The following is a 25,717-nucleotide window of genomic DNA, read 5'->3' as shown; positions in this document are numbered from 1 at the left end:
ATACTAGTGAATATATTATAGTCATGATCGATTGTTGTGTCATCTATGACCTCACCCCTTCCTACTGGGGATTGACGTGACTGTTCCCAGGAGACCTCACCTAGGTACCTTCTTAACCCCTGATAATCCGCCAACCGAAAGTTTGGGACTCTGACCATATTGTCATTGTTTTTCGTTTCCCAATTTAGGGTAAACCTGATTTCTCTGTGATCACTGTTACCTAGTTCTTCCCCTACTGTGATATCTCTGATAATATTTTCTTTATTTGTTAATACTAGGTCTAATATAGTGTCACCTCTTGTAGGTTCTGTAATTAGTTGTTTAAAAAAATTGTCCTGTACTGCGTCTAGGAAGTCTTCAGATTCATAGTCACCTACAATGTTGTCCCAGTCAATATTTCTGAAGTTGAAATCCCCCATAATGCACAGGTTGTTATATTTTGCTGCCCTACTCATTTCCTGCCATATGGGCTGAGCTGCTTCTTTGTCCAGACTTGGGGGCCTGTAAATCACTCCCATAATTAGTTTTTCTCTTCCTTCCGTGATTTCTACCCATACAGACTCGGTTCCCATTTCACCCTTTATTGATTTATTAATACAACATTTTAATGTATCCTCCCCCCTTCCTACCTTCCCTGTCCTTGTGAAAAAGGTTGTACTCTTCTATGATAGTACTCTGATAAAAAAATTTTGCTCGCCAGATTCATCCAAGTTTCGGTGATTGCTATGACGTCTACATTCTTGGTGCATACAACCGCTCTCAGCAAGTCTATTTTATTTCTAACACTCCTACTGTTTGTATAGTATACATTTAAGCCTACCCTTCCCTGGTCCTGTTTTACCCCTTGTCCTGAGTAACTAATTTTACTTCCCAGGACCTGCTTGTTTTTTGACTCCCACTTTCCCCGACCTCTCTCTACTGGCGAAACCCCCCTTTTGGAGTGACAATTTCACGCTCCAGGGATGCAGACAACGTCTTTTCCCCCGCACGAGACAAGTGTACTCCGTCACGACTATACAAGTAGTCGTCGCCATAGAATCGTTGCCAGCTATCAATGAATGCCCAACCATTGTTTGCACAATGTTTTTCCAGTTGGCAATTTATAGCAATTGCCCTGGACAGCCATTCACGACCAACCCCTCTTCTAGGCAAGACACCACATACTATCGGGAACCCTCAACCCTCCCCTATCTCTAATCTTCCCCAGCGCCTCCCTATACCTCTTGAAAAGTTCCTCACTCCTAACCTTTCCTATGTCGTTTCCTCCCACACTAAGACACACTACTGGATTTGTACCCTCCCCTGACAAAACCTTGTCTAACCTCTCAGGTACATGCCCTATCCCAGCCCCAGGAAAACACACCCTAGTCCTACTTTTCCTATCTCTTGTACAAAAAGTCCTATCTAATAACCTCACCTGGCTGTCCCCAACTACCACGACCTTACCTCTGGGCAGGGTTTGTACAACTGCCCTTTCCTCTACCTGCACCACACTTTCCTGCCTCTTCTCTTCCTCGCCAGCTTCCTCCAGCACCTGGTAGGGGTTCCTACATTCCACACCATGGTCAGCTTTCCTGAGCCTGACCCTAGTCCCCTTGGAGGCAACCATTATAGAATCTAGTCTCATTAAACATACCGAAGCAGTCAACATGAATTTGAGTAATGGCATATACAAACTGGACAATTTTGTAATTAAGAAGATTTGTAACCAGGTGAGAAGGTTGGGTCACCTTATCCTCTGACCTGACTACCGACCGTTGCAGTGCTTTATAAAGATTAGTAGGGTCATTACCTAATACCTGACCATTGTGGACCTGATCTCACCCTCCTCTGTATATATACACCTTGTTTTGTACTTCTCCTTAGTTTGTACTCGCCCCTGAAGATGTGAATTACACGAAAGCGTTTGGGAACTTCGTGTTTTCTTCTTTCCTTGTTTGTTATCAGCATATACCTGGATCACGCGCAACTACAGTGATTTACTTGCATATATATATATATATATATAAATATAATGATTTTCATTACTACCAATTATTGCTGTAAATTAATTTTTACAAACCGGAAGCAGTGACAAATGTTCACAGGAGACGTCTCATGCCGGCTTGGTGCCAGCTGGGTGGTTGGGAGAACACATTACTTCGGTTGACACATTTTGAAATCCCTGCCGACCCAGTGTACACATCAATATTCGGGTAATGATAGAAGTGAACGGTTGGCATTGGCTCTGCTCACATTTTCCTTCAGTTGTTTGTGAGTGAACACTGGATATTTTGTGACATAGAAGAAAACGATAATATGAGCATGGGGGTGGAGGAGACTGCAATGGGAAAGGGTAAACAAAGTAAAAGGTTACAGGGAAATACTGCTAGGAATTATGACAAAACTAAATTAGGCAGGGAGTTAAAACCTAAACACGACAAAGAGAGGAGTCAGAACACGACTAACTTAAATGTTTACTAAGCAAACAGTAGAGGTATGAGAAACAAAATGGATGAAATCAGGGCGTTGGTATGTACCGAAAAAATCGATATAATAGCATTCACCGAAACATGGATAAACCTAGACTCACGTGAGTTACCTGTTGAATAACAAATTGCAGGTTACAAATTATTCCATACCGATGGGCAGAGTAGGAAAGGAGGTGGATTAGCAATTTATGTCAGGGACAATATCTGAAGTGTGAAATAAATAAGGAAATAAAAACTGAGCTGATTTACAGAAACAATTTGGATTGAATTAATCGACGGTAGGGATAAATTATTCAAAGGAGTAATGTATAGACCTCCTAATCTTGATAGAGTTAATGAGCGACTTATTTGGGATGAAATGAGCAAGACTTCCATACATAGCAAAATCTGTATAGTAGGCGACTTTAACTTTAGCCAAATAGATTGGATTGACCTTACGGGCAACTCAACGTCAGAGGATTTTCTTGAAACAATCCAGGACCCGGGGTAATAATATACTCGATTTAGTTCTGTCAAACAGAGAAAACCTCATTAGTAATGTCGAGGTAGGGAACGAACTTCCAAACAGCGATCACAAAGAAATTAGATTCCAGTTAGAATTTCAGAGCAGATGCAAGGAAAATTCCACTGAAGTCCCAGATTTCAGAAGGGCGTTCTTTGATAGTTTGAAGAGGCAGCTGTGAGAAGGGGGGGGGGGTATCATGCTTGGGGGTGAATTACATGACCTCACACAATGTACCCACAGAGGGTGACCTCACCTTACCTGGAGACCTGACGGTTGAGAATAACCTGATAACGAGATCTGAGGCAGAACATACCATACAGAAAACTCAGACCAAACAACAATGACCCAAAATGGATAAATTATTATTTAAAGGATATTATTTGAAAAAGGAAGGCTATAGGAGGAAAATAAATAGTGGTGAAGGTTACTTCCGAGATTATTATAAAGTATTGGCCGGTAGGGTTAAGACCGAGATAAGAAAAGCAAAGAGGAATAATGAACTGAAGGTAGCAAGGGAGGGGAAGTCAAACCCCAAGGGATTCTATCAAATGTATCAAACTAAAACATGAGAAAAGGTTGGACCAATACAGTCAGATACCGGTGAGCTAACTGATAACGACGGAAAAATGAGCAATAATCTGAATATAAAATTTTCAACAGTTTTCACCACCGAAAATTTAAACATGATGCCCGAAGCACCGACTCTATACAGAGATAGTGAAGAAATAAATTAAGCAAGATAGCAGTGACTAGTAAAGATGCTAGTAAACAAATTGACAAACTAAAGCCTAATAAGTCACCAGGTCCCGACGAGATATTTGCCAGAGTATTAAAGGAATGTAGGGAAGAAATTAGTATGCCCTTAGCATAGTTGTTTAACATGTCCTTAAAAACGGGTGTAGTACCAGAATCCTGGAGGATAGCGAATGTAATACCGATTTTCAAGAAGGGAGATAGATCACTGTCCTCTAACTACCGTCCAATCAGTTGTAGGCAAATTAATGGAAGCAATCATTTCAAACTCTATTCGAAATCTCCTGGAGAAGCACAAGTTGATCAGTGATTTCCAACATGGCTTCACAAGCGGGCGTTCATGTATAACTAATCAATTAACATTCTTTTCATCTGTTTTCGAATCAGTGGACGAGGGGCACAATTATGATGTGGTATATCTCGACTTTAGCCAAGCCTTCAACAGAGTCCCTCACGAAAGACTAATAAGAAGAGTGGGAGCTCATGGCATTAAAGGAGATATTCTAAAATGGATTAGAGCGTGGTTACAGGTCAAGAAACAGCACTAAATTCGATTGGAGCAACGTCACTAGTGGAGTTCCCCAGGGCTCAGTACTCAGACCATTATTATTTTTATATACATAAGCGACATAGATATCAGCATAGACAGCAACATAAGTAAATTTGCTGACGACAAAAAAATGGGGCGTGTGATTAAATCTGACGAGGACTCCGCAAAACAACAGGAAGATCTAAACAAATTTTTCGAATGGTCTGAAAAATGGCAGATGAAATTCAATGTGGACAAATGTAAAGTACTCAGTATAGGAGATGTAAACAAGGAAACCAGATACCAGATGAACAACGATGTTATTGAGAAATCCGATTGCGAGAAAGATTTAGAAGTAATGATAATTAGGAATCTTAAGCCAAGTAAACAATGTGTATTTGCTCGAAACTAGGCTAATATAGTACTTGGGTTCATACAAAGGAGTGTTAGTTACAAGACTAGCGAGGTCATCCTAAAACTATATCTTGCACTTGTGAGACCTCACTTGGATTACGCAGTTCAATTCTGGTCACAGTATTACAGAATGGACATAGAATCATTGGAAAAAATTCAGAGGCGAATGACAAGAAAAACCCCGGGCATTAGGAACCTTGAGTACAGAGACAGGTTAAAACATCTTAATTTGCACTCCCTCGAGAGACGTAGAGTGAGGGGCGACATGATAGAGGTGTATAAATGGGAGTCAGGGCTGAACAAAGGGGACATTACAAAGATACTCAAACTATCCAACCAGGAGCCAACTCGTAACAATGGTTTTAAATTAGACAAATTCAGATTTAGGCGCAAAATAGGTAAACATTGGTTGGAAATAGAGTAGTGGATGAATGGAACAAGTTACCAAATATCATCGTTGACTCGAATATGCTGGATAGTTTCAAACATAGGTTGGATGTATATATGAGCAATAGGGGTTGGGTGTAAATGGGACTGCCCAGTATGGGCCAATAGGCCCACTGCAGTTTCCTCCATTCTTATGTTCTTATGTTCTTATGTTGTTCATGTGGTAGTAACTCAGTGGTGGGTCACTCATAGTGTGGTAGTAACTCACTAGTCTGTCACTTATAGTGTGGTAGTAACTCAGTGGTGTCATGCGTAGTATGCACACAGGGAGGTGAAATGCGTCGACTGTGGCAGCATTATGTTAGTATTAAGGTGCAAGCACTGCTTGCTCTCTCTCGCTTTCAGCTACCGGTGCTGGCTATCCCTCGTGGTGAAAAGGGAAGCAACTTGCATAAGTCTTCCCCTGCCAGTACACAGCCTCCTCACTATCAAGATTCCTGCTGTGCCTTCTCGCGGCAACACCCGGTAACTGGGTGCCTTGTGGGCCCAGGCTACACCAGCAGAGGATCTCGGAATAGCAATGGGCCCCAGAGGGACGGCGAATAGGCCCACTGGCATGTAGACACGACCTGGCGCCTCCCAACCATTACCTTATACCTTGATAAATGATAGGTATAAGGCTACAGGAATAAACCCAGAACGAAAAATCTGCAGTAGAGCCGCCATCAGGCATACATGCATGCAGAGCTCCAACAAGACCCCAACGGTGGTATAGGCGGAAAAAGTGACCCCATTGGAACCCAATGACTACAGCAGCGGACGAAAGCAATGCGTGATGGACAGGCTACTAAGGCGAAACCCAACAAACTGGGCTATCTGCAGTCCATTGCAACTCTCCCTCTCCCCAGTCGTTGCAATACTTGCAGCACTGGATCAGGAAAAGGGATAGACAAGCTGTGTGGTTGCAGCCTGCGCTCCTGCCTCACCACATAAATCAAATCACGCACAGCCATCATCCAGCTCATCATACGTCTCATCATCATCAAAACATCTATACCCCGAAAAATCCTATGGCGTCAGACGAGTGGCGACGGGGACAGGCAGAACTGACTGCCGGGAGTCTCGAGTCACAACTCTGCACATGAGCAGCACAGATAAGACGGTCGTTTATGCACTGGGATCTAGGCAGCAGTGCAATCCGGTCCTGTCTGTGCAGCTGTGCAACCCTTCCGAGGAGCCACTTTGCTCACCCCACATGGGGAGGGGGTTAGAAAAGGTGCCTTAAACATATCCTGTCTAAAAACCAACCTCACTGAGCAACCACACCCAGTAAGGTCCACATTATACGGTCGAAAATACAATCATAATCACAGATCCAAGCAAAATTAAACTAAACACAATCTTATGGTCGCTGCATGGAATGTCAGGACCCTTCTGGATACTGGCACAAATGAGCGTCCTGAAAGAAAAACCGCACTTGTAGCAAAAGAGCTGGCTAGATATAACTTCGAAATAGCAGCCATTAGTGAGTCCCAGCTCCCAGACGAGGGTCAACTCACAGAATGGGGCTCTGGCTATACAGTACATTCTTCTGGAAGGGTAAGCCTGTTGCGGAGATACACGGCATTTATGGAGTTGGCTTTCCCATCCGCCAACGCATCCTACACAGGCTAAATGATAAGTCTATTGGGATCAACGAGCGCCTCATGACGCTCCGATTCCCACTGAATCACGTACGTCATGCCATTTTTATCAGTGCATACGCCCCAACACTGGATGCAGAGGATGGCATCAAGGAGGACTTTTATGCCGACCTCGACAGCGTGCAAACCTCTATCACCAGACATAAAATAGATTGTGCTCTTTGGCGACTTCAATGCCAGAGTTGGCACAGATGCTGACATTTGGCAGGGAACCATAGGGAGAAATGGACTAGGCAAGTGTAACCCTAACAGTTTACTCCTCCTCAGCAAGTGTGCTGCACACAACCTCACTATAACCAATACCTTGTTTTGGTAGGCCGACATGTTCAATGGTTTGTGGCAACACCCACGATCCAAACACTGGCATATCATTGACTACATCATTGTCAGAGAAAGAGATCGTCGAGATTTTCTCATCACCCGTGCCTTGCATGGCTTAGACCACTGTGACACTGATCATCGGCTTGCCAGAGCCAAGTTCTCACTTCACGTCACCCAAAACGGCGAAGGCAGCAAGTTTCCAAAAGAGGTTTTAACACTAAGCGTCTGGAGGATACAGCGGCAGCACATGCTTTCAGAGAGCAGCTCGAACATGGGCTGATAAACAACCCGACAACAAACAACCCTCGGCCAGATCGAAAGAATACCAGGACTGGTTTGATGAAAATGACTCGGCAACCAATGTACTCGTCGATGATAAACGTGCTGCTTAAACTAATTGTCGGAACAACCCTTATTCTTTGAACAAAGCTGATACCTTCCCCAAGAAGAATGCGGCGGCCCATCGGTTTAAAACGACCGGTTTAAAATTAAAGCATGTATAAGACAAAAAATTGCAGATCAGCACATAATTTGCGAATTTTTTAATTCCACTAAAACATATTATGAGCCAGTCACTCGTAGAGCAGTCCCCTCCTGTTCATCAGACGGTAACTCCATAATTAAAAATGATTAAGGCATCCTTCAGAGTTGTAAAACGCACTACCATTCACTGCTCAAACTAAACACCGATGTGGATGTCATGACTACCCAGCAGGTCCCTCAGCATCCAGATCTGACCTACCTCAGCTATCCTCCCTGGATGAGGTAGCTACTGTCCATCAAACAGATGAAAAATAACAATGACTCAGAGCCTGATAGAATCCCAGCCGAGGTCTATAAAGCAGTAGGATTTCTGCTTTCCAGCCATCTCCACTCTATCCTGGAGAATATATGGGAAAAGAAGGAAATCCCCAAATTCTTAAAGACGTCTCTATCGTCAATATTTATAAGAACAAGGGAGACCGGTCAGTGTGTGGCAACTACTGTGGGATCTCGCTGCTGTCCGTAGTTGGCAAGATTATCGCCCGAGTCCTCCCAAACAGACTTCTTCCTGAGGCGGAAGACTTCCTCCCAGAAAACCAATGTGGCTTTAGAACATCATGATCTTTACTGCCCGCCAGATATAGGAAAAGTGCAGAGAAAAGCTTTTATCGACTCTCAGCCGTTTTGGCTGCCCACCAAAATTCATCGTCATTGTGAGGCAACTCCACGACGGCATGAACGGCGGTGCCCTGCACAATGGCACCCAGTATGAGTCCTTCCCCATCCAAACGGGGGTTAAACAAGAGTGTGTACTGGCACCACCTCTCTCTTTTCCATTTTCTTGGCTGCCTTCCTTACGCATACTGGTGCCAATGTAGCCGGCGAGGTGGACATCTAGTACCGGATGAAGGATCTTTTTAACATAAGATGACTCCAGGACTGGTATGATGAAAATGACCTGGAAATCAAGGTACTTGTCGATGATAAATGTGCTGTGTTAACTGACTGGCTGAACAATCCTCAGTCTTGGACCAAAGCTGATACCTTCCGCAAGGAAAAAGTGGCGGTCTAGCACGAACTTCGCGAACTAAGAAACGACTGGTTTAAAATTAAAGCCTGTGAAACACAAAAAATGCAGATTCAAACAAGATGCGCGAATTTTTCAATTCGACGAAAACATTTTATGGGTCAATCACTCATAGTTCAGTCCCTCTCCCTCATCCGACGGTAACTCCCTAATTAAAGACGAAGAAGGCATCCTGGAGAGAGAACTCTACCTTTTGCTGCTCAACCGAAACACCGATGTGGATGTCCTGACTACCCAGCAGGTCCCTCAGCATCCAAGGTTGACCTATCTCAGCTATTCTCCATCTCTGTATAAGGTAGCTACTGCCATCAAACAGATGAAAAATAACAAAGCCTCAGGGCCTCAAGGAATACCAGCCGAGGTGTATAAAGCAGGGGGACTTCTGCTTACCAGCCGTCTCTAATCTCTCCTGGAAAATATAGGGGAAAAAGAGGAAATCTCCAATCTCTTAAAGACGCCTCCATCGTCAATACTTAGAAGAACGAAGGAGACTGGTCAAATTATGGCAACTACCGCAGGATCTTACTGTTTTGTAGCTGGCAAGATTATGGCTTGAGTCCTCCCAAACAGACGTCTTCCTGGTGCGGAAAACTTCCTCCCAGAGTCTCAATGTGACTTTAGACCCTCACAAGGCACCACTGTCGTGATCTTTGCTGCCCGCCAGATACAGGAAAAGTGCAGAGAACAGCATCGTGACCTATACATGGCCTTCATGGACCAAACCAAGGCCTTCGACTCAGTCAACAGGGAAAGCCTCCGGCGGGCCCTCAGCCGTTTTGGCTGCCCACCAGAATTTATTGCCATTGTGAGGCAGCTTCATGATGGCATTAACGGCAGTGTCCTGCACAATGAAGCACAGCCTGAGTTTTCCCCAACGAAACGACAGTAAAACAATGATGTGTACCAGCTCTATCTCTCTTTTCCATTTTCTTTGCTTCCTTCTTTACTCGTGCCAGTGCCAATTTAGCTGGTGGGTGGACATCCAGTACCGATTGAAAGGTCTTTTCAACATATGACGACTCCAGGCAGGGGTAAAGGTGTCGGCAGCATCCATTACTGACCTTCAGTATGCAGGCAACCTCACCCCTGTCACTCACACTGAACGCGACCTACAGGAGATCCTGAACACCTACGCAGATGTGTATGCATACTTCAGCCTTGAGGTGAATGTACATAAGACTCAGATTCTCTTTCAACCTACCCCTGGTTCAGCCACACCTCCACCATCCATCCAGCTTAACGGTACTACCCTCTCCATTGTTATCCACTTTCACTATCTCGGCTCCCACCTGTCCACCACCGCAGACATCGATGAAGAGATTCAACATCGGATCAGATGTGCATCTCGAGCCTCTGGCAGAGTCCGTACCCTTGTATTCAGCTGTAGGGAGCTAAAATAATCAACAAAGTTGCACGTATATCGACCAGTGGTCCCCTCCACCCTGCTATATGGCAGCGAGACATGGGTCACATACATGAGGCACCTCAAGGCACTTGAAAACTTTCACCAACGTAGTCTATGTTCTATCCTCCGAGTTCTCTGGGTAGACAAGAAAAGAAATGCCAGTATTCTCTCTGACCCCAACTGTAGGAGCATCGAGGCTACCATTATCCATGTACAACTATGTTGGACTGGCCATGTTACTCGAATGGACGACAGTAGACTGCCAAAGTAGCTACTTTACTGTCACCTAACGAATAGTAAACGTAACGCTGGTGGGGAAATGAAAAGGTATAAGGATAGTTTTAAGACAAACCTGAAAAAGTGCCAAATCGACCCTTAACCTGGGAGACGATTACTCCACACAGTAACGCTTCGAGGATCACCACACGAGTTAGCCCGACTCTAAAGTGCCAACGTCGGAAAGACGCTACCGCCGCCCCTCCCGCACTAGATGTAGCCCTCCACATGTGGAACATCTGTGACCGACTCTGCCAGTCCCGTATCGGCCTCTCTAGTCGCCTTAGAGTTCACCAACGAAAGTGACATCCTTAATAACTCATATATTATTATCATAGCTGGATGATCATCATACTCGATTCTAAGTGACAGCAAAGTAATAGTAGTAGGTAATAACTCAGTGGTGTATCACTCATAGTTGTCGTAATAACTCAGTGGTGTGTCACTCATAGTTGTGGTAATAACTCAGTGGTGTGTCACTCATAGTAAGGTTATGACTCAGTGGTGCGTCACTCATAGTATGGTTATGACTCAGTGGTGTGTCACTCATAGTTGTGGTAATAACTCAGTTGTGTTTCACTCATACTTGTGGTAATAACTCAGTGGTGCGTCACTCATAGTATGATAATAACCCAGTAGTGTGTCACTCCTAGTGTGGTAGTAACTCAGTGGTGTTTCACTCATACTTGTGGTAATAACTCAGTGGAGTGTCACTCATAGTGTGGTAATAACTCAGTGGTGCGTCACTCATAGTTGTGGTAATAACTCAGTGGTGTTTCACTCATACTTGTGGTAATAACTCAGTGGTGTGTCACTCATAGTATGGTTATGACTCAGTGGTGCGTCACTCATAGTGTGGTAATAACTCAGTGGTGTGTCACTCCTAGTGTGGTAATAACCCAGTAGTGTGTCACTCCTAGTGTGGTAGTAACTCAGTGGTGTGTTACTCATACTTGTGGTAATAACTCAGTGGTGTGTCACTCATAGTATGGTTATGACTCCGTGGTGCGTCACTCATAGTGTGGTAATAACTCAGTGGTGTGTCACTCCTAGTGTGGTAATAGCCTAGTAGTGTGTCACTCCTAGTGTGGTAGTAACTCAGTGGTGTTTCACTCATACTTGTGGGAATAACTCAGTGGAGTGTCACTCATAGTGTGGTAATAACTCAGTGGTGCGTCACTCATAGTTGTGGTAATAACTCAGTGGTGTTTCACTCATACTTGTGGTAATAACTCAGTGGTGTGTCTCATAGTATTGTTATGACTCAGTGGTGGGTCACTCATGGTGTGGTAATAACTCAGTGGTGTGTCCTCTGGTGTGGTAATAGCAATGGTGTGTCACTCCTAGTGTGGTAGTAACTCAGTGGTGTGTACTCATACTTGTAGTAATAACTCAGTGGTGTGTCACTCATAGTATGGTTATGACTCCGTGGTGCGTCACTCTTAGTGTGGTAACTCAGTGGTGTGTCACTCTAGTGTGGTAATAGCCTAGTAGTGTGTCACTCATAGTGTGGTAATAACTCAGTGGTGTGTCACTCTAGTGTGTAATAGCCCTAGTAGTGTGTCACTCCTAGTGTGGTAGTAACTCAGTGGTGTTTCACTCATACTTGGGAATAACTCAGTGGAGTGTCACTCATAGTGTGGTAATAACTCAGTGGTGCGTCACTCATAGTTGTGGTAATAACTCAGTGGTGTTTCACTCATACTTGTGGTAATAACTCAGTGGTGTGTCACTCATAGTATTGTTATGACTCAGTGGTGGGTCACTCATAGTGTGGTAATAACTCAGTGGTGTGTCACTCCTAGTGTGGTAATAACCCAGTAGTGTGTCACTCCTAGTGTGGTAGTAACTCAGTGGTGTGTTACTCATACTTGTGGTAATAACTCAGTGGTGTGTCACTCATAGTATGGTTATGACTCCGTGGTGCGTCACTCATAGTGTGGTAATAACTCAGTGGTGTGTCACTCCTAGTGTGGTAATAGCCTAGTAGTGTGTCACTCCTAGTGTGGTAGTAACTCAGTGGTGTGTTACACCAACCCAAACTGTAACTATTACTTTCCTGACTCTCCCGAGTTTAGTTCTAGTCTCCTACTACCTCATTCCTTCTCCTTGATTAGCCATAACATCAGCAGGATTCCCCTTCATCTAGATACCTCTTTAGATCAGTGTTTATCTTCTATTGCCCATAAATTTGATGTACTTGGATTCTGTGAGAACAAACTCACTAACGATATTGACCATTCGTATAACATTCCTAATTATAATAGACACTGCGTCAACACGTCACGACACAGTGGTGGTGTCGCCCTATATGTTGATATCAAGTATAACACTTCTGTAAAAGATGATTTATAGGTTCAGGAGGAGTACATGGAGTGTTTTAATTGAATTACGTAACGACACACGAAATATCTTCGTAGGAGTAATCTACAGAAGACCCCACACTAATGTAAGGAATGTTCTTGATAAATTTTCAGAGCTTGTCACTATCATAAGTTCAGAGAGGAAACATTGCTATATTACAGGAGATTTCAACCTTGATCTATTAAAATCAGAAACCGATACCTCAGTATTAGACCTTCTTCCTACCTGCCATTCTAAACTCTTCTTCAGCGCTATAACCAATCCCACTAGAGTAACTGCCACCTCTGCCACTGTGATAGATCATATCTGGACTAACAACACTCCTAACAATCTTGCAAGTAGAATTATTTATAACAATATCTCAGATCACTTCCAAGTTTTTGCCATGTATAAAACAGTCACAAGACCTGAAAGGTCTAGTAGAGTCTCAATACAATACAGAGACTACTGCACCGACAACATGCTCCTTTTTGAAAACAACCTAATGAATGCTAACTGGGATCTTGTCTATGCCTCCGACAACCCTAACGTAAATAGCTGCAACTTCTCTTGCATCTTCAATGCTTGCTTTGATAATTGCTTCCCGCTCAAGTAAAAGTTAGTGAAAACCGTATTCATTTCCAAACCCTATATCACAAGCGAAATTTAGATAATGATAAAAGAAAAACACAAACTCCAAAGGAAATTTGCAAAAAGCCTTAACTTTCGGTGATGCTTACCGAAGTATCAGAAATAGAGTAACTCAAGCAGTTAGAAACGCCAAACGTAACTATAATACAAATAAGCTTCAGTCAGCATCAAGTGACGGTAAGAAAACCTGGAATGTCACAAATTCTATTCAGTACAGGAACACTCAGCCTTCGGCCCCCAACTCAGCTTTTATGATAAATGATTCAGTTGTAACGGAACCCTCCCTCATTGCCAATATTTTATTAATGTTGGCAATAATTTTGCAGAGAGCATCCCTGATCACCATGAGGAATTTAGAGCCTACCTGCAAAACAGACAGCAAACTGAGCTGTTCTTATCCCCTGTTACAGCAGATGAATTACTGGCCATCATAAAAATTTCCAAAGATGCAGCTGCAGGCAAAGACAATATACCAATGAGCATCATTAAGAAAATAGCCCACTTACTACTACCTGTTCTCCTACACATTTGTAACTCCTCCTTCACTAGTGGTGTCTTTCCGGATAAACTGAAAATTGCTAAAGTTCACCCAGCATATAAAAAATCTGGGGACAAAGGTCTTCAAGAATTACCGCCCCCATATCAGTCCTCCCAGCCTTGAGTAAGATACTGGAAAACCTAGCATGTAATAGATTATATTCCTTCTGCAATGCCAATAACATCTATACAGACTCCCAGTTTGGATTTAGAGCTAGAAGGTCGACTGAGAGTGCTCTGCTATCCTTCTTTTTTTTTTCTTTTTTTTTACGGGTATTAGCCCACCCGGGCACAGGTCACTGACCCATATCAGGGCTTGGGGGGTAATAATAATAATAATAATAATAATAATAATAATAATAATAATAATAATAATAATAATAATAATAATAATAATAATAATAATAATAATAATAATAATAATAATAATAATAATAATAATAGTAATAATAATAATAATAATAATAATTCAGATAAGTAAAAAAAAATAGTAATAATAATAATAATAACTGCAATAATCATAATACAGAACCATAAAGAAAAAAATAAAGAGTGAGAAACAATATATATATATGTTATGTTGTCAATGTTAAGAGAAACAATTGAGACCCTGCAATTGTGTGTAAATGAGGCAGAAAGTCAGATCAGCAACCTGGGACTTGGTTACAATTTTCGTGATGCCATATGGCAGCAGGGTCTACCATTAGACAACACATTATGCTTCCAGTATCTTCCCAGGCAGTAGTACCTCCCTGTTTGGCATCTTAAATTCCTTTGATGACAGTCAGTTCACAGTCGGTATATTCTTGGACCTCTCTAGAGCCTGTTCCATAATTGGTTTACCTCATATCTGTCCAAGAGGATGCAGTATGTCTGCTATAATAATCACCAATATGACTCCTCGCCAATCTTGTATGGCGTCCCCCAAGGTTCCATTCTCGGTCCAGTACTGTTTTTGTTGTACATAAACGACATAGTCCACGCCAGCACACTCATAAAATGCAACTTATTTGCAGACGATAGTAATCTCTATGCCAACAACTCAGACCTCCATTCCTTGATGAGAACTATGAACACTGAATTGATTAAAGTCAGAACCTGGGTAATATATAATAAACTGACCTTAAACCTTAAGAAAACTCACTACACGATTTTTCACAGAAGGAAAAACTTACCCCCAGACTTGGACCCCCTTGTACCTTGGTAATACAGTCCTCAAACGCGAACAAAATACTAAATTCCTCGGAGATATTGTTGATGAGAAACTTAACTGGAAAAACCACATACAATCCATTCACAGTAAAGCCAATAAACAGTGGGGTATCATGTATCACACTCGACAGTCACTCACTCTCACAGCAATGAAAGAAATCCATCATGATCTTGTTTACCAACACCTGATACACTGTCACACACTATGGGGGGCCTCTGGCTCTTCAAAAACACAATCTCTGGTTATTGCACAAAAGAGAGTTGTACCGACAATGACCTACTTGAAAGAAAAAAAACAGATCACACAAACGAAAAATTTGCTATATTGAAAATGCTAAAATTCGAAGATATTAACACCTACTGCTGTGCCCTCTTTGTCTACAAATCTATCAATCACTTGCTTGACAATAATTATTTCCAGTTCCGGAATAATCAAAGATACAACTTAAGGCACCCAGAGCCACTAAGACCACCCCCCATGCTCTCCTCTTAGTCCCAGACCTCCATAAAATATCAAGGTGTGAAGGTGTGGAACAACTTACCCCCACCCATCCGAGGAAAGACTACGCTCCCTTCCTATAAACTATCTTTTAAAAAAATATCTATTGTCTAAGTATTAATATTTCTTGTAACACCTACTACATTTACAGTACCTGCTTTTATTGTACCATCAAAACAGTTTTATCGGAAATTATCATGCAAATAGATAAGTAATTACCATTGCATTAAACATAATTGCCAACTAGACATAATCCTGACAGCTCTGTCCTCTTGTTCAACCTTATTACTGTACAACCCATGTTGTACTGCTCCCCCATTATACTTATGTTTTTCAATTACACTGTAATGTATGTATATATAACTAAATAAAATGAATTAAAGAAAAATAATAAATAAATAAAATTAATAAATATTGAAGTGATAACCGTGGTAACATTATGAGATGTTCTTATTACCACCATGCTATTGTACTATTCCCGATGATACTAACTGTTACATGATACTTCCTTGAGATAAATGTATAGTATATATTTGGTGCCTAAAAGAGAGCTCAGGTTCTCAACTGGCTCAGCCATGTTAATATTGTTATTATTATCCACTCTGTATCTGTGTTATTCTGGCAAAATAAACTTTTTCAATTCAATTCATTGTGTGGTAGTAACTCAATGGAGAGACCTCACAGTATGTTAATAACTCAGTGGTGTGTCACTCATAGTGTGGTATTAAATCAGTGCTGTGTCACTCATAGTGTGGTCATATGTCAGTGATGTGTCACTCATAGTGTGGTATTAAAACAGTGGTGTGTCACTCATAGTGTGGTATTAAATCAGTGGTGCGTCTCTCATAGTGTGGTCATATGTCAGTGGTGTGTCACTCATAGTGTGGTATTAAATCAGTGGTGCGTCTCTCATAGTGTGGTCATATGTCAGTGATGTGTCACTCATAGTGTGGTATTAAATCAGTGGTGTGTCACTCATAGTGTGGTTTTAAATCAGTGGTGCGTCTCTCATAGTGTGGTCATATGTCAGTGGTGTGTCACTTATAGTGTGGTAATAACTCAGTGGTGTGGCACTCATAGTGTGGTAAAACTCAGTGGTGTATCACTTCCAGTGTGGTAGTAACTCAGTGGTGTGTCACTCCCAGTGTGGTAGTAACTCAGAGCTGTGTCACTCATAGTGTGATAGTAATTCAGTGGTGTGTCACTCATAGTGTGGTAGTAACTCACTGGTGTTATGGGTCCAGGAGGTGGAGGTGTACAGGTCCATCAGTGGGGTGTTATGGAACACCTGACGCAGGCCCACCGTCACCAGCCTCAGGTTGTGGTAGTGCTCCAGCAGGCGACCAGCCACACCCTGTCGCAAGTTCACCACCTTTGACGTCATGACGTACCACACTAACGATTGCGGGTTCTGCTGCACCATGCTGCGGCAAAAAGGAGTATGTTAACGCCGTCGCCCCTCATTGACGGAAGGGCGTTGATGAGCTTGAATTTATGGGAACTCCGCCTCTTCAATGCACCCAGACACATACTGTACACGTGGACTCTTACGGTTCACACAAAGTACAGAACACCTGGCCACTTGCGATACACAGAGGTATACATGACCACTTAAAATACATACACAGGTACACTTGACCGCTAACGTTACAGAGGCATACATGACCACTTACGATTAATACACCCAAGGTATAAAGATCATTATATCTTGAATGTACCGATACATATATGCGTACAAAAGACAAGTACAATTTGCTGTTGTTGGTACTAATACAAGCGTATGTTGTATCTTACAGTATACGTACAGGCAAACACAGCTTCTTAAAGTACATAGAGGCATATACGGCCTTTTACAATACAATGAAATACAAAAGTATAGTACTGGACATTTTATTTTATTTTATTTATTTATTTATTTTTATTTTTTTTACGGGGTTAAGCCCACCTGGGCACAGGTCACTAACCTATATCGGAGCCTTGGGGGCCAAATGATAATAATAAAAATAATAATAATAATAATAATAATAATAATAATAATAATAATAATAATAATAATAATAATAATAATAATAATAACAATAATAATAATAATAATAATAATAATAATAATAATAATAATAAGTAATAACAATGTGGTAATGGTGGTGGTAAGGTGTAATAATGGTGGTGGTGTGTGTAATAATAATAATAATAATGGTGGTGGTAATAAGCAGTGGTGGTGGTGGTGTGGTGGTGGTGGTGGTGGTGGTGGTGGTGTGTGTAATGGTGGTGTAATGGTGGTGGTGGTAATAAGCGGTGGTGGTGGTGGTGGTGGTGGTGGTCAGTGGTGGTAATGTGGTGTGGGGTGGTGGTGTGGTGGTGTGGTGGTGGTGGTGGTGGTGTGTGTGGTGGTGGGGATAATGGTGGTGGTGTAATAATAATAATAATAATAATAATAATAATAATAGTACAGAAACAAATAAAAAAATAAAACATGAAAAACGATATTAACTGTATGTTGTGTTGTTAAAGTAAGAGAAACAATTGAGACCCTGCAATTGTTTGTAAATGAGGCAAAAAGTCAGATCAGCAACCTGGGACTTGGTCACAATTTTTGTGATGCCATGTGGCAGCAGGGTCTACCATTAGACAACACATTATGCTTCCAATATCTTCCCAGGCGGTAGTACCTCCGTGTTTGGTAGCTGCCTACTACCTACTACCAATCATCTGATGAATAGGGAACATTTCGTCGCGCGTTTCATCTTATCATACGTATACAAATGCCAGCACTCGTTACTGGTACATCGGCTGGCGTGTTAGGTTAGATTTATTGGCGTGGGAGGCGGAGGGGGGGGCAGGGCGGCAATGGCCCCTTAAATTCGGGCATCACTGAGTTTTTCGGGCATTTTTACCCAAAATTTCGGGCAATAACCCAGTACTTATTATTTTTTTGTTTTATATTGTTTTAAACGCATAATGCAACAGGTATTCTAGTTACCGTCAGTCACAGTATACACATGCATACTACCATACATGTGTCTATACTCATCACAGTTTTGTTGACCTCAAATTGCACAGTGAGCTTTGAGAATACTTTAACAAAGGCATTTGTATCACTTTCAGTATGATAAATTAAAACCCATCTGGCAAGTTGCCAGTGGTAACATTAGTACTGGCTCGCAAACACAGACAGGTATAGATGATGGCCTCATGTTCATATGAAGCATGCGAGGTAAATAGCTGTTCAGTGGACATATACTGTTGACAGTATATGTGTTTTTAATGAAGGAAATGAGACAAAAACTAGAGTAAAAAATCATAATTCAACTATTGAAAAGTAGTAAAATAATTTTTTGTTGAATAGATTGGAAAAAAAATAATTGCAGTCAACTTCTCACGAGATTAATGTCAACCGGTCAAATGCACTGAATGTGGTAAAGAAAGCAACTCGGACTGCAGTACAAGGAAAAGCATGCACAACTTTGACACGGAGGAAAGACAGTATAATTGCTTGTCGTGAATGACAGCACACAAAGGCAACTTAGTGAACTCTTTGTAAAGAGACCTACTCCTGACCCATCTGTTGGACAGCAAAGAGAGCACTAGCACTAAGCGAGATGACGTTCCAAATTTACAACCCCATAGCACTGACGCAGGAATATTAAAATGTAATTTACCAGAATCTCGAGAGTCTGAAGTGGCTCAGAATCCAACAAACGATGCTGGTGCAATTCCGCATATCGACTTAGATGCTAATACTGATAGTTCAAGTAGCGAATATGGTGATGATGAACGGCCTTGGCTACATACTCCAGCTAGAAATTATCCTCAATCTGTGGAACTTCGGCCACGTCTAAATCAACCAATTTTGAAAAAGTAAAGCCCAAAAAAGTTCGGCAAGGAGACTACACTAATGGACTTTAATCCGAAATGGTACGGGATTCATCATTGGCATAGTGCAAGGTGTTCATGAATAATGATACGTACCTTCAAATTCAAACTGAACGACTAAAAATCATTCAAAGAGTCAGTGCCACTTGCTAGCCATGACAAAATGGATAAATTATCGAGTAAACTAAAAACATGAAAGACCCCCCCCCCTCCCCCGTCTTCATCAGAAAATTCCAATACTTCTCCTTTAATGTTGTATTGTAGTCAGGCGTTTTTGTCTAGTAAAAAGTAATCACTGTTGACCTCGAAATATATCTTAATGACAAGTGCACATGGCTTCAAAATGGTCTCAAAATGCCCATGATATTGGTCAGATATCAAGAAATTTTCGGGGAGCTTACAGCGACCCCCAAAAAAAAACATCTGGGTGGGCTCGATGTGCTCGCCTTGTTCCCCCACTCACAACTTCTTGGACCCCCCTTTTTGATATTCCTGGATCCGCCCTTGCCCTGATATATACTGTGCGCGTATTATCTGCCATTACATCAACCTCACCAGAACTATGGTAATGCCAAACCCCATAGAAGTAGAGTTAATGGTTATCAGATAATGAAATTGTGAGAACGTCAGCATTCCAACAGCCAATCACTGTCAAACTACATTGTAAACAAACAAACAAACAGATTCCACGAATAGCATAACGCGCCAGCCTATGTGCCACTTGTGAGTGCTGGCAATTGTAAATAATTAATCATTCGACAAATCCGGGACCTGACTTTTGTCTTTCACTGTACATACAGACACACTCTGCCTCTTATAGTACACATACAGACACACCCGATCGTTTATAGTCCACATACAGGCACTCGCGGCCTCCTACGGTACACCTACAGGCAGATTAACCCAGCTTACCTCTCCACGGCGCACCAGGCTCGGTAGGATGGCTTCATGTTGCAGGATGTCTCAGCCAGTAGGATGTTGCTTACGTTCCCCTTCCATTCCTTCTCCAAACTGGTGAAGGACGGAACAATAAAACAATACTAATTAGGCAAATGAATGAAGATCTAAGAGAAGGGATGAATCAGTAGGTACAGATCGTTGAAATGAATCTGTATCGAAGAATTTTGTGTCTGTAGCCAAGCACTTGAAGATGACAACACTGAGGAACGTCTTTGAGATTATCTGCCGAAATCTGTTCACAACAACCTATCTAAAGGAGCTATTGAACTTGAACTAAGAAGTGACGTCTGAAGAACTCGATCTGTAGAACTTAACGTGTTAGTCTTACCTGAAGATGTTTTGCAGCTTCATGTAGTCTCCAGGTGCCTCGGCAGGTAGAGGACACTCCACCGTGCCCTTTCTCCACAAAGCAGCGCCCTTCATGTAGAAATCATCAACTCCACCCACCACAGCTTTGGAGGATATGATCTCGTTCTCCGGAGACGGGAGGACAGGAGCACCCGACCACCGCCAAGAAAGTCTACTGCCGAGGCCTCGATTTTCGGACTGAAGGGACGTCCTCACTAGGAGAGAACGAGAGGGCGGAAATAGGTATCGAGAATGATAACATTTGATTAAGGGGACAACAGCTGCTTTGGAAGGCAACAGGTGTTCATGGGGGCAACAGGTGCTGAAGTAAGATGCATATAGCATAAAAAGGCTTTCATCTCCTATAGATATATCCATAATTTTTTTTGTTCTTTCTTATAGTAACAACTATGATATAATTCAAAATTTCACAAAATAAAGATTAATCAGGTATGAACAGTTGTGGGTAAGGATCAGGTATCAACAGATGTGGGTGAAGGCCAGGTATTAACAGGTGTGTGGGGGGGCTAGGTATCAACAGGTGTGGGTGGGGGCTAGGTATCAACAGGTGTGGGTGGGGGCTAGGTATCAACAGGTGTGGGTGGGGGCCAAGTATCAACAGGTGTGGGTGGGGGCCAGGTATCAACGAGTGTGGATGAGGGCCAGGTATCAACAGGTGTGGGTGAGGGCCAGGTATCGACAGGTGTGGATGGAGGCCAGGTGTGAAGAATAGTTTGTCTTATTTAGTATACGCTATTGATGTAAGTGTTGGTGATCAAGTGTGACTACAATTTAAGAATATGCAAGGTACTTTATTTGGATTTTGCTATATATCACCATGCGATTCGCCTTATTATTCACATGCATCATTTGCTGCTATCCAAGAAAAACTTTATGGCTATGTCCTCATTGGTGATATGAATGGAAGATTTGGAAAGTCAGTGAGAGATTTACTTGCCCATAAATAACCTTTAAACCCCAATCGATTATCACACCCTGTGATAAATGATGTCAACGTTGCCAATGATAATGGAGAGTTACTGTCCACTGTATACATTGATAATAATCTATTAGTGATTAATAATCATATGACACCACATAAGCACTTTTTGGGGCAATAAGACTTACGGGAAAGGAGACACACGGATTTCAGAACTTGACACATGTATTGCATCTCAAGGCTTGGTTAAATGCATAACTGTTTTTTATGTTGTACGGTGGAGTGGTCTCCCATCCGACCACGCCCCGATTGCAGTAACGGTTGCCACCACAGGCGTGGACTTGGATAGCATCCTTACAAGGGCAACGTCGCTGAGAGATCACCCGGCGCTATATAGTAACGCTGCCAAATGTGTGCTCAGTGAAATTTAGTAACATTGATAGACAAGAGTTTGAGGATAACGTTGCTCAAATTGGTGTAGTTGATAACAGTGATAGAAATGTAGTGGCAGAGAACGTGACCGATGCATTAGACACATGTGCTGGGAAGTGTACGGAATGTGGAGTACAGTGATGATAACTCGGGTAGATGGAAAAGGTTGCTACAAGATGATGATGACTCGAAAGTATGGAAAGCAATAGATTGGAAGGGGAATTTAAATGTCTGGTTATGGTGATGATAGTTGCCCAAGCGATGAGGAGTTTACAGCTCATTTTGAAAATGTACTTAACCCCCTGATATTGTGGACCCTTATACTGATGAAGTTAATACAACCATACCTATCCTGGATGGCCCCATCTCGCCCGTAGAGGTTCATGAGCAAATTAAAAAAATTAAGCCAAATAAAACATGTGGGCCCGATGGGCTTTTCCCAGGTGTATTTTTGTTGCTACCAGCACAATGGGTATTAACTCTGGTCACTCTCTTTAACAGTGTATTTCGTTATGGTCAGTATCCTGTTTCATGGATAAGGGCAAAAGTGTTTACAATATTTAAGAAAGGAGACAGATCTGATCCACACAATTGTCGCTGCATCAGTGTCACTAATTCTATTACTAAATTGTATGATATGATTTTGTGTGAAAGATTATACCAATGGTTCAGGCTATACAGGGAGCAGGCTGGGGCACAAAAGAAACGCGGAGGTATGGAGCACATTGTAACCTTGCGACTCCCTACCGATAGAGCCAGAAGAAAGAAAATTAAGCTTTTTGTTACTTTTATAGACTTCTCTAAAGCTTATGATTTGGTACCCATGCACAAATTATTATTTGTCTTAAAGCGAATAGGATGTGGCATGGTGATGCTTGCGGCTGTAATGGCAATGTACCGCGTTACGGAGAGTATTGTGGGATCCGCTGCTATAACAGCTACTTAAGGTGTAAGGCAAGGTCTGTCCACCTCATGTTTTCTTTTTATAATATTTGTGAATGAGTTGATAAAGAATGTAAAAGGAAAATGTCAGCCGGAGATAATTTTAGAATGGATACATATATTGATGCCTGTAGATGACACTATTGCTGTCTACAACGAGGAGAAATATGATTAAAAAGTTCAGTATATTGCAAGAATTTTGTCATGAATATGGAATGAGGATAAATGCTGGCAAAACAAAGTTTTTCGTAATAAATGGTGACGCTGAGCCGCTGCGCTTGGATATACATGAGTAAGTCGTTGAACACTGTAACAGTTATGTATACCGAGGCTCACCATCCACGTATGACAGGTCCGTGTCATCGGCAGCTAAAGAACATGCAAGAAACATACTGTGTCATGTGTTGAAGTTTGCCTCTTTTATTAAAAGGAACAATAATGTACCGTTTATCTTAAAGCGTCGCGCGTTCGACGCGGCCCACATCATCCCTTCTGTACGGGTGTGAATCGTGGATAGAGGCTGTCAAACCCGTAATTAAACTTTACAACTGGGCCATAAAAGAAATGTTGGGAGTGAGGAGAACAACACCCAACTCAGTATGTCACGCTGGGTTGGTCTACCCTTCATTACCTGACTTACTTAAATATAGACAACGCAAATTCTTTCATAAAATGTGCTCTGAGAGAAGCAACATGAATGATGATCTTTTGTCATTTACCATAAATTCCTTTATTTCCTCTAATATTCCTATTGGAAAAATTTTACGCGATATGATACACAATAATGTTCCCAATATGTCTGTATTAATTGGAAATGTACATAATGCCATTGACAACTCTGACACATCAAGATGCAATGTATATAAGGACATTAATCCAAGCTTTATAGTGCATGATGTTTACACCAAGAAACATAAAATTAATGATTTGCAAAGAATATCTTTTACACGTTTTAGTGTGTCTGGGCACAGCCTGGCAGTGGAGACAGGACGGTGGAACAGGCGGGGGCATGGCCGCCACCCCTTGGAACAGCGCCTGTGTGTACAGTATGTGGCCTCGTGCAAAACGAGAGGCATGTTGTGGAGGCTTGTCCTAACACCCAACATTTTAGGGACTTTTATGGCATAAATTCCTTATATGATCTGTTTTCCAAGTTCACAAATGATATTGTATGTAAGATTATCCATGACATTTTATGGTTGTATGATTAATGTTCCTTGTTCAATTGATGCTTTCTACATGTTTACTTTGTTTAATATGGTTAAAAGATTATTTGTTGGACTACGATTATCTATTGTTTTTAATATTTTACAATGAAGGTTTTGCATTCAAATATGTTGTTTGCACCTAGTGTAATAATTTTAGTGTAATCTGCGGTCAGTAAACATATCTATCTATCTATCTATCTATCTATCGAGCTATCTATCTATCTGGGTAAGGGCCAGGTATCAAGAGGTGTGGGTGGGGGCCTGGTATCAACAGGTGTGGATGGGGCCTGGTATCAGCAGGTGTGGGTGGAGGCCAAGTATTATCAAGTGTGAGTGAGGGCGAGGTATCAACAGGTGTAGGTGAAGGTCAGGTATCAACAGGTGTGGGTGGGGGTCGAGTATCAACTCACCATTCAGGAATGACGAGGAGAGAAAGCAGACGAGAAAGAAGATACCAGCAGAAGCCCGAACCCTCGACCTTCTCTTATAAATTCCCATTTCCCTGTTGCCAAGAATCACAAAGAAAATACGAATCATAATATCAACCGTACACGATTCATAATATATGAACAAAAACACGAATCATTTACACAGAACACGAATAATTATATATCAATAAAACACGAAACATAATAGGTATATAAACAGGAGACGAACCATATATCAAAAGATCAAGAATTAGATATGACAGGACACTGATTTTCTGACTTAAGGTTAGACGAATGCTAAAGCAAGATGTCAACAAAACTGCACCGAAACTTTAACCTTCTCATAAATTTTCTTAGAGGATAAAGGGGTAAATTTAGCAATAATTAACAAAATAAAGATAGTGACGTAACTATACTTGAACTCACCCCAGGAAGACTAGAGATGGCGCTTGTTTGGGGATCTGAGACGCGCTGCTTCTACCCGTCTGGTCTCGCTTCCTCCAACTGTTGTACTGACTTAATTGACTAGCGAACAGACTCTCTCGTGTTGCCCCTCCCTCCCCCTCTCCCAAGTAGAGGAACAAAATCCAAGTAAAGATAAAGGTACGTCACCAAGTACAGGTAATCATATTTCGAAATGGTGGCTGTATATCTTGTTATAAGCCCTGATATGAGTCCAATTGAGGAAGATATCTTAAAAAAATGAGTGCGATGACAAAATCATTTGAAAGTAATACCTTAATCCTTTGAGTACGATAACGAGCTCCCTTGAGTACAAGACACGTACTCAGGAAGTTGGGTCACTGTACTGAGGGGGCCAAGTTGTTATACTAGGTGTTAAGCCAGCTTAGTCAAAGGATTAAGACATCGTATGGCGAAATTATCATCAAATAACTCAGGACTTTCTGTCGTCTATTACACTCGACACTAACATTTCTGGGTATTGTCAGGCAGTAAGACTGATAACCACTCTTACATGGAGGGTCCTACTTGCGATGCTCAGCTTCCAT

At 41.9% G+C, this 25,717-nt stretch overlaps 1 protein-coding gene across 1 annotated transcript in view; it reads right to left on the bottom strand.

Moving 5' to 3' along the window:
* The window catches only part of LOC121869248 (lactosylceramide 4-alpha-galactosyltransferase-like), a 44,594-nt gene extending 19,388 nt beyond the window's left edge, over window positions 1-25,206 (bottom strand). The window contains exons 1-5 of the mRNA XM_042370489.1: window positions 25,134-25,206; window positions 24,690-24,781; window positions 20,738-20,972; window positions 20,362-20,460; window positions 16,804-17,000 (exon numbers count right to left, since the gene is read on the bottom strand). Coding sequence (XP_042226423.1) covers window positions 16,804-17,000; window positions 20,362-20,460; window positions 20,738-20,972; window positions 24,690-24,777 — 619 coding nt within the window. The 5' untranslated portion in view covers window positions 24,778-24,781; window positions 25,134-25,206. The remainder of the gene's footprint in view (window positions 1-16,803; window positions 17,001-20,361; window positions 20,461-20,737; window positions 20,973-24,689; window positions 24,782-25,133) is intronic.
* Window positions 25,207-25,717: the final 511 nt, after the last annotated feature.

Source organism: Homarus americanus, unplaced genomic scaffold (assembly GCF_018991925.1).
Source record: "Homarus americanus isolate GMGI-L3 unplaced genomic scaffold, GMGI_Hamer_2.0 scaffold3084, whole genome shotgun sequence".
Classification (NCBI taxonomy): Eukaryota; Metazoa; Arthropoda; class Malacostraca; order Decapoda; family Nephropidae; genus Homarus; species Homarus americanus.
This window is presented reverse-complemented; position numbering and strand designations above follow the sequence as displayed.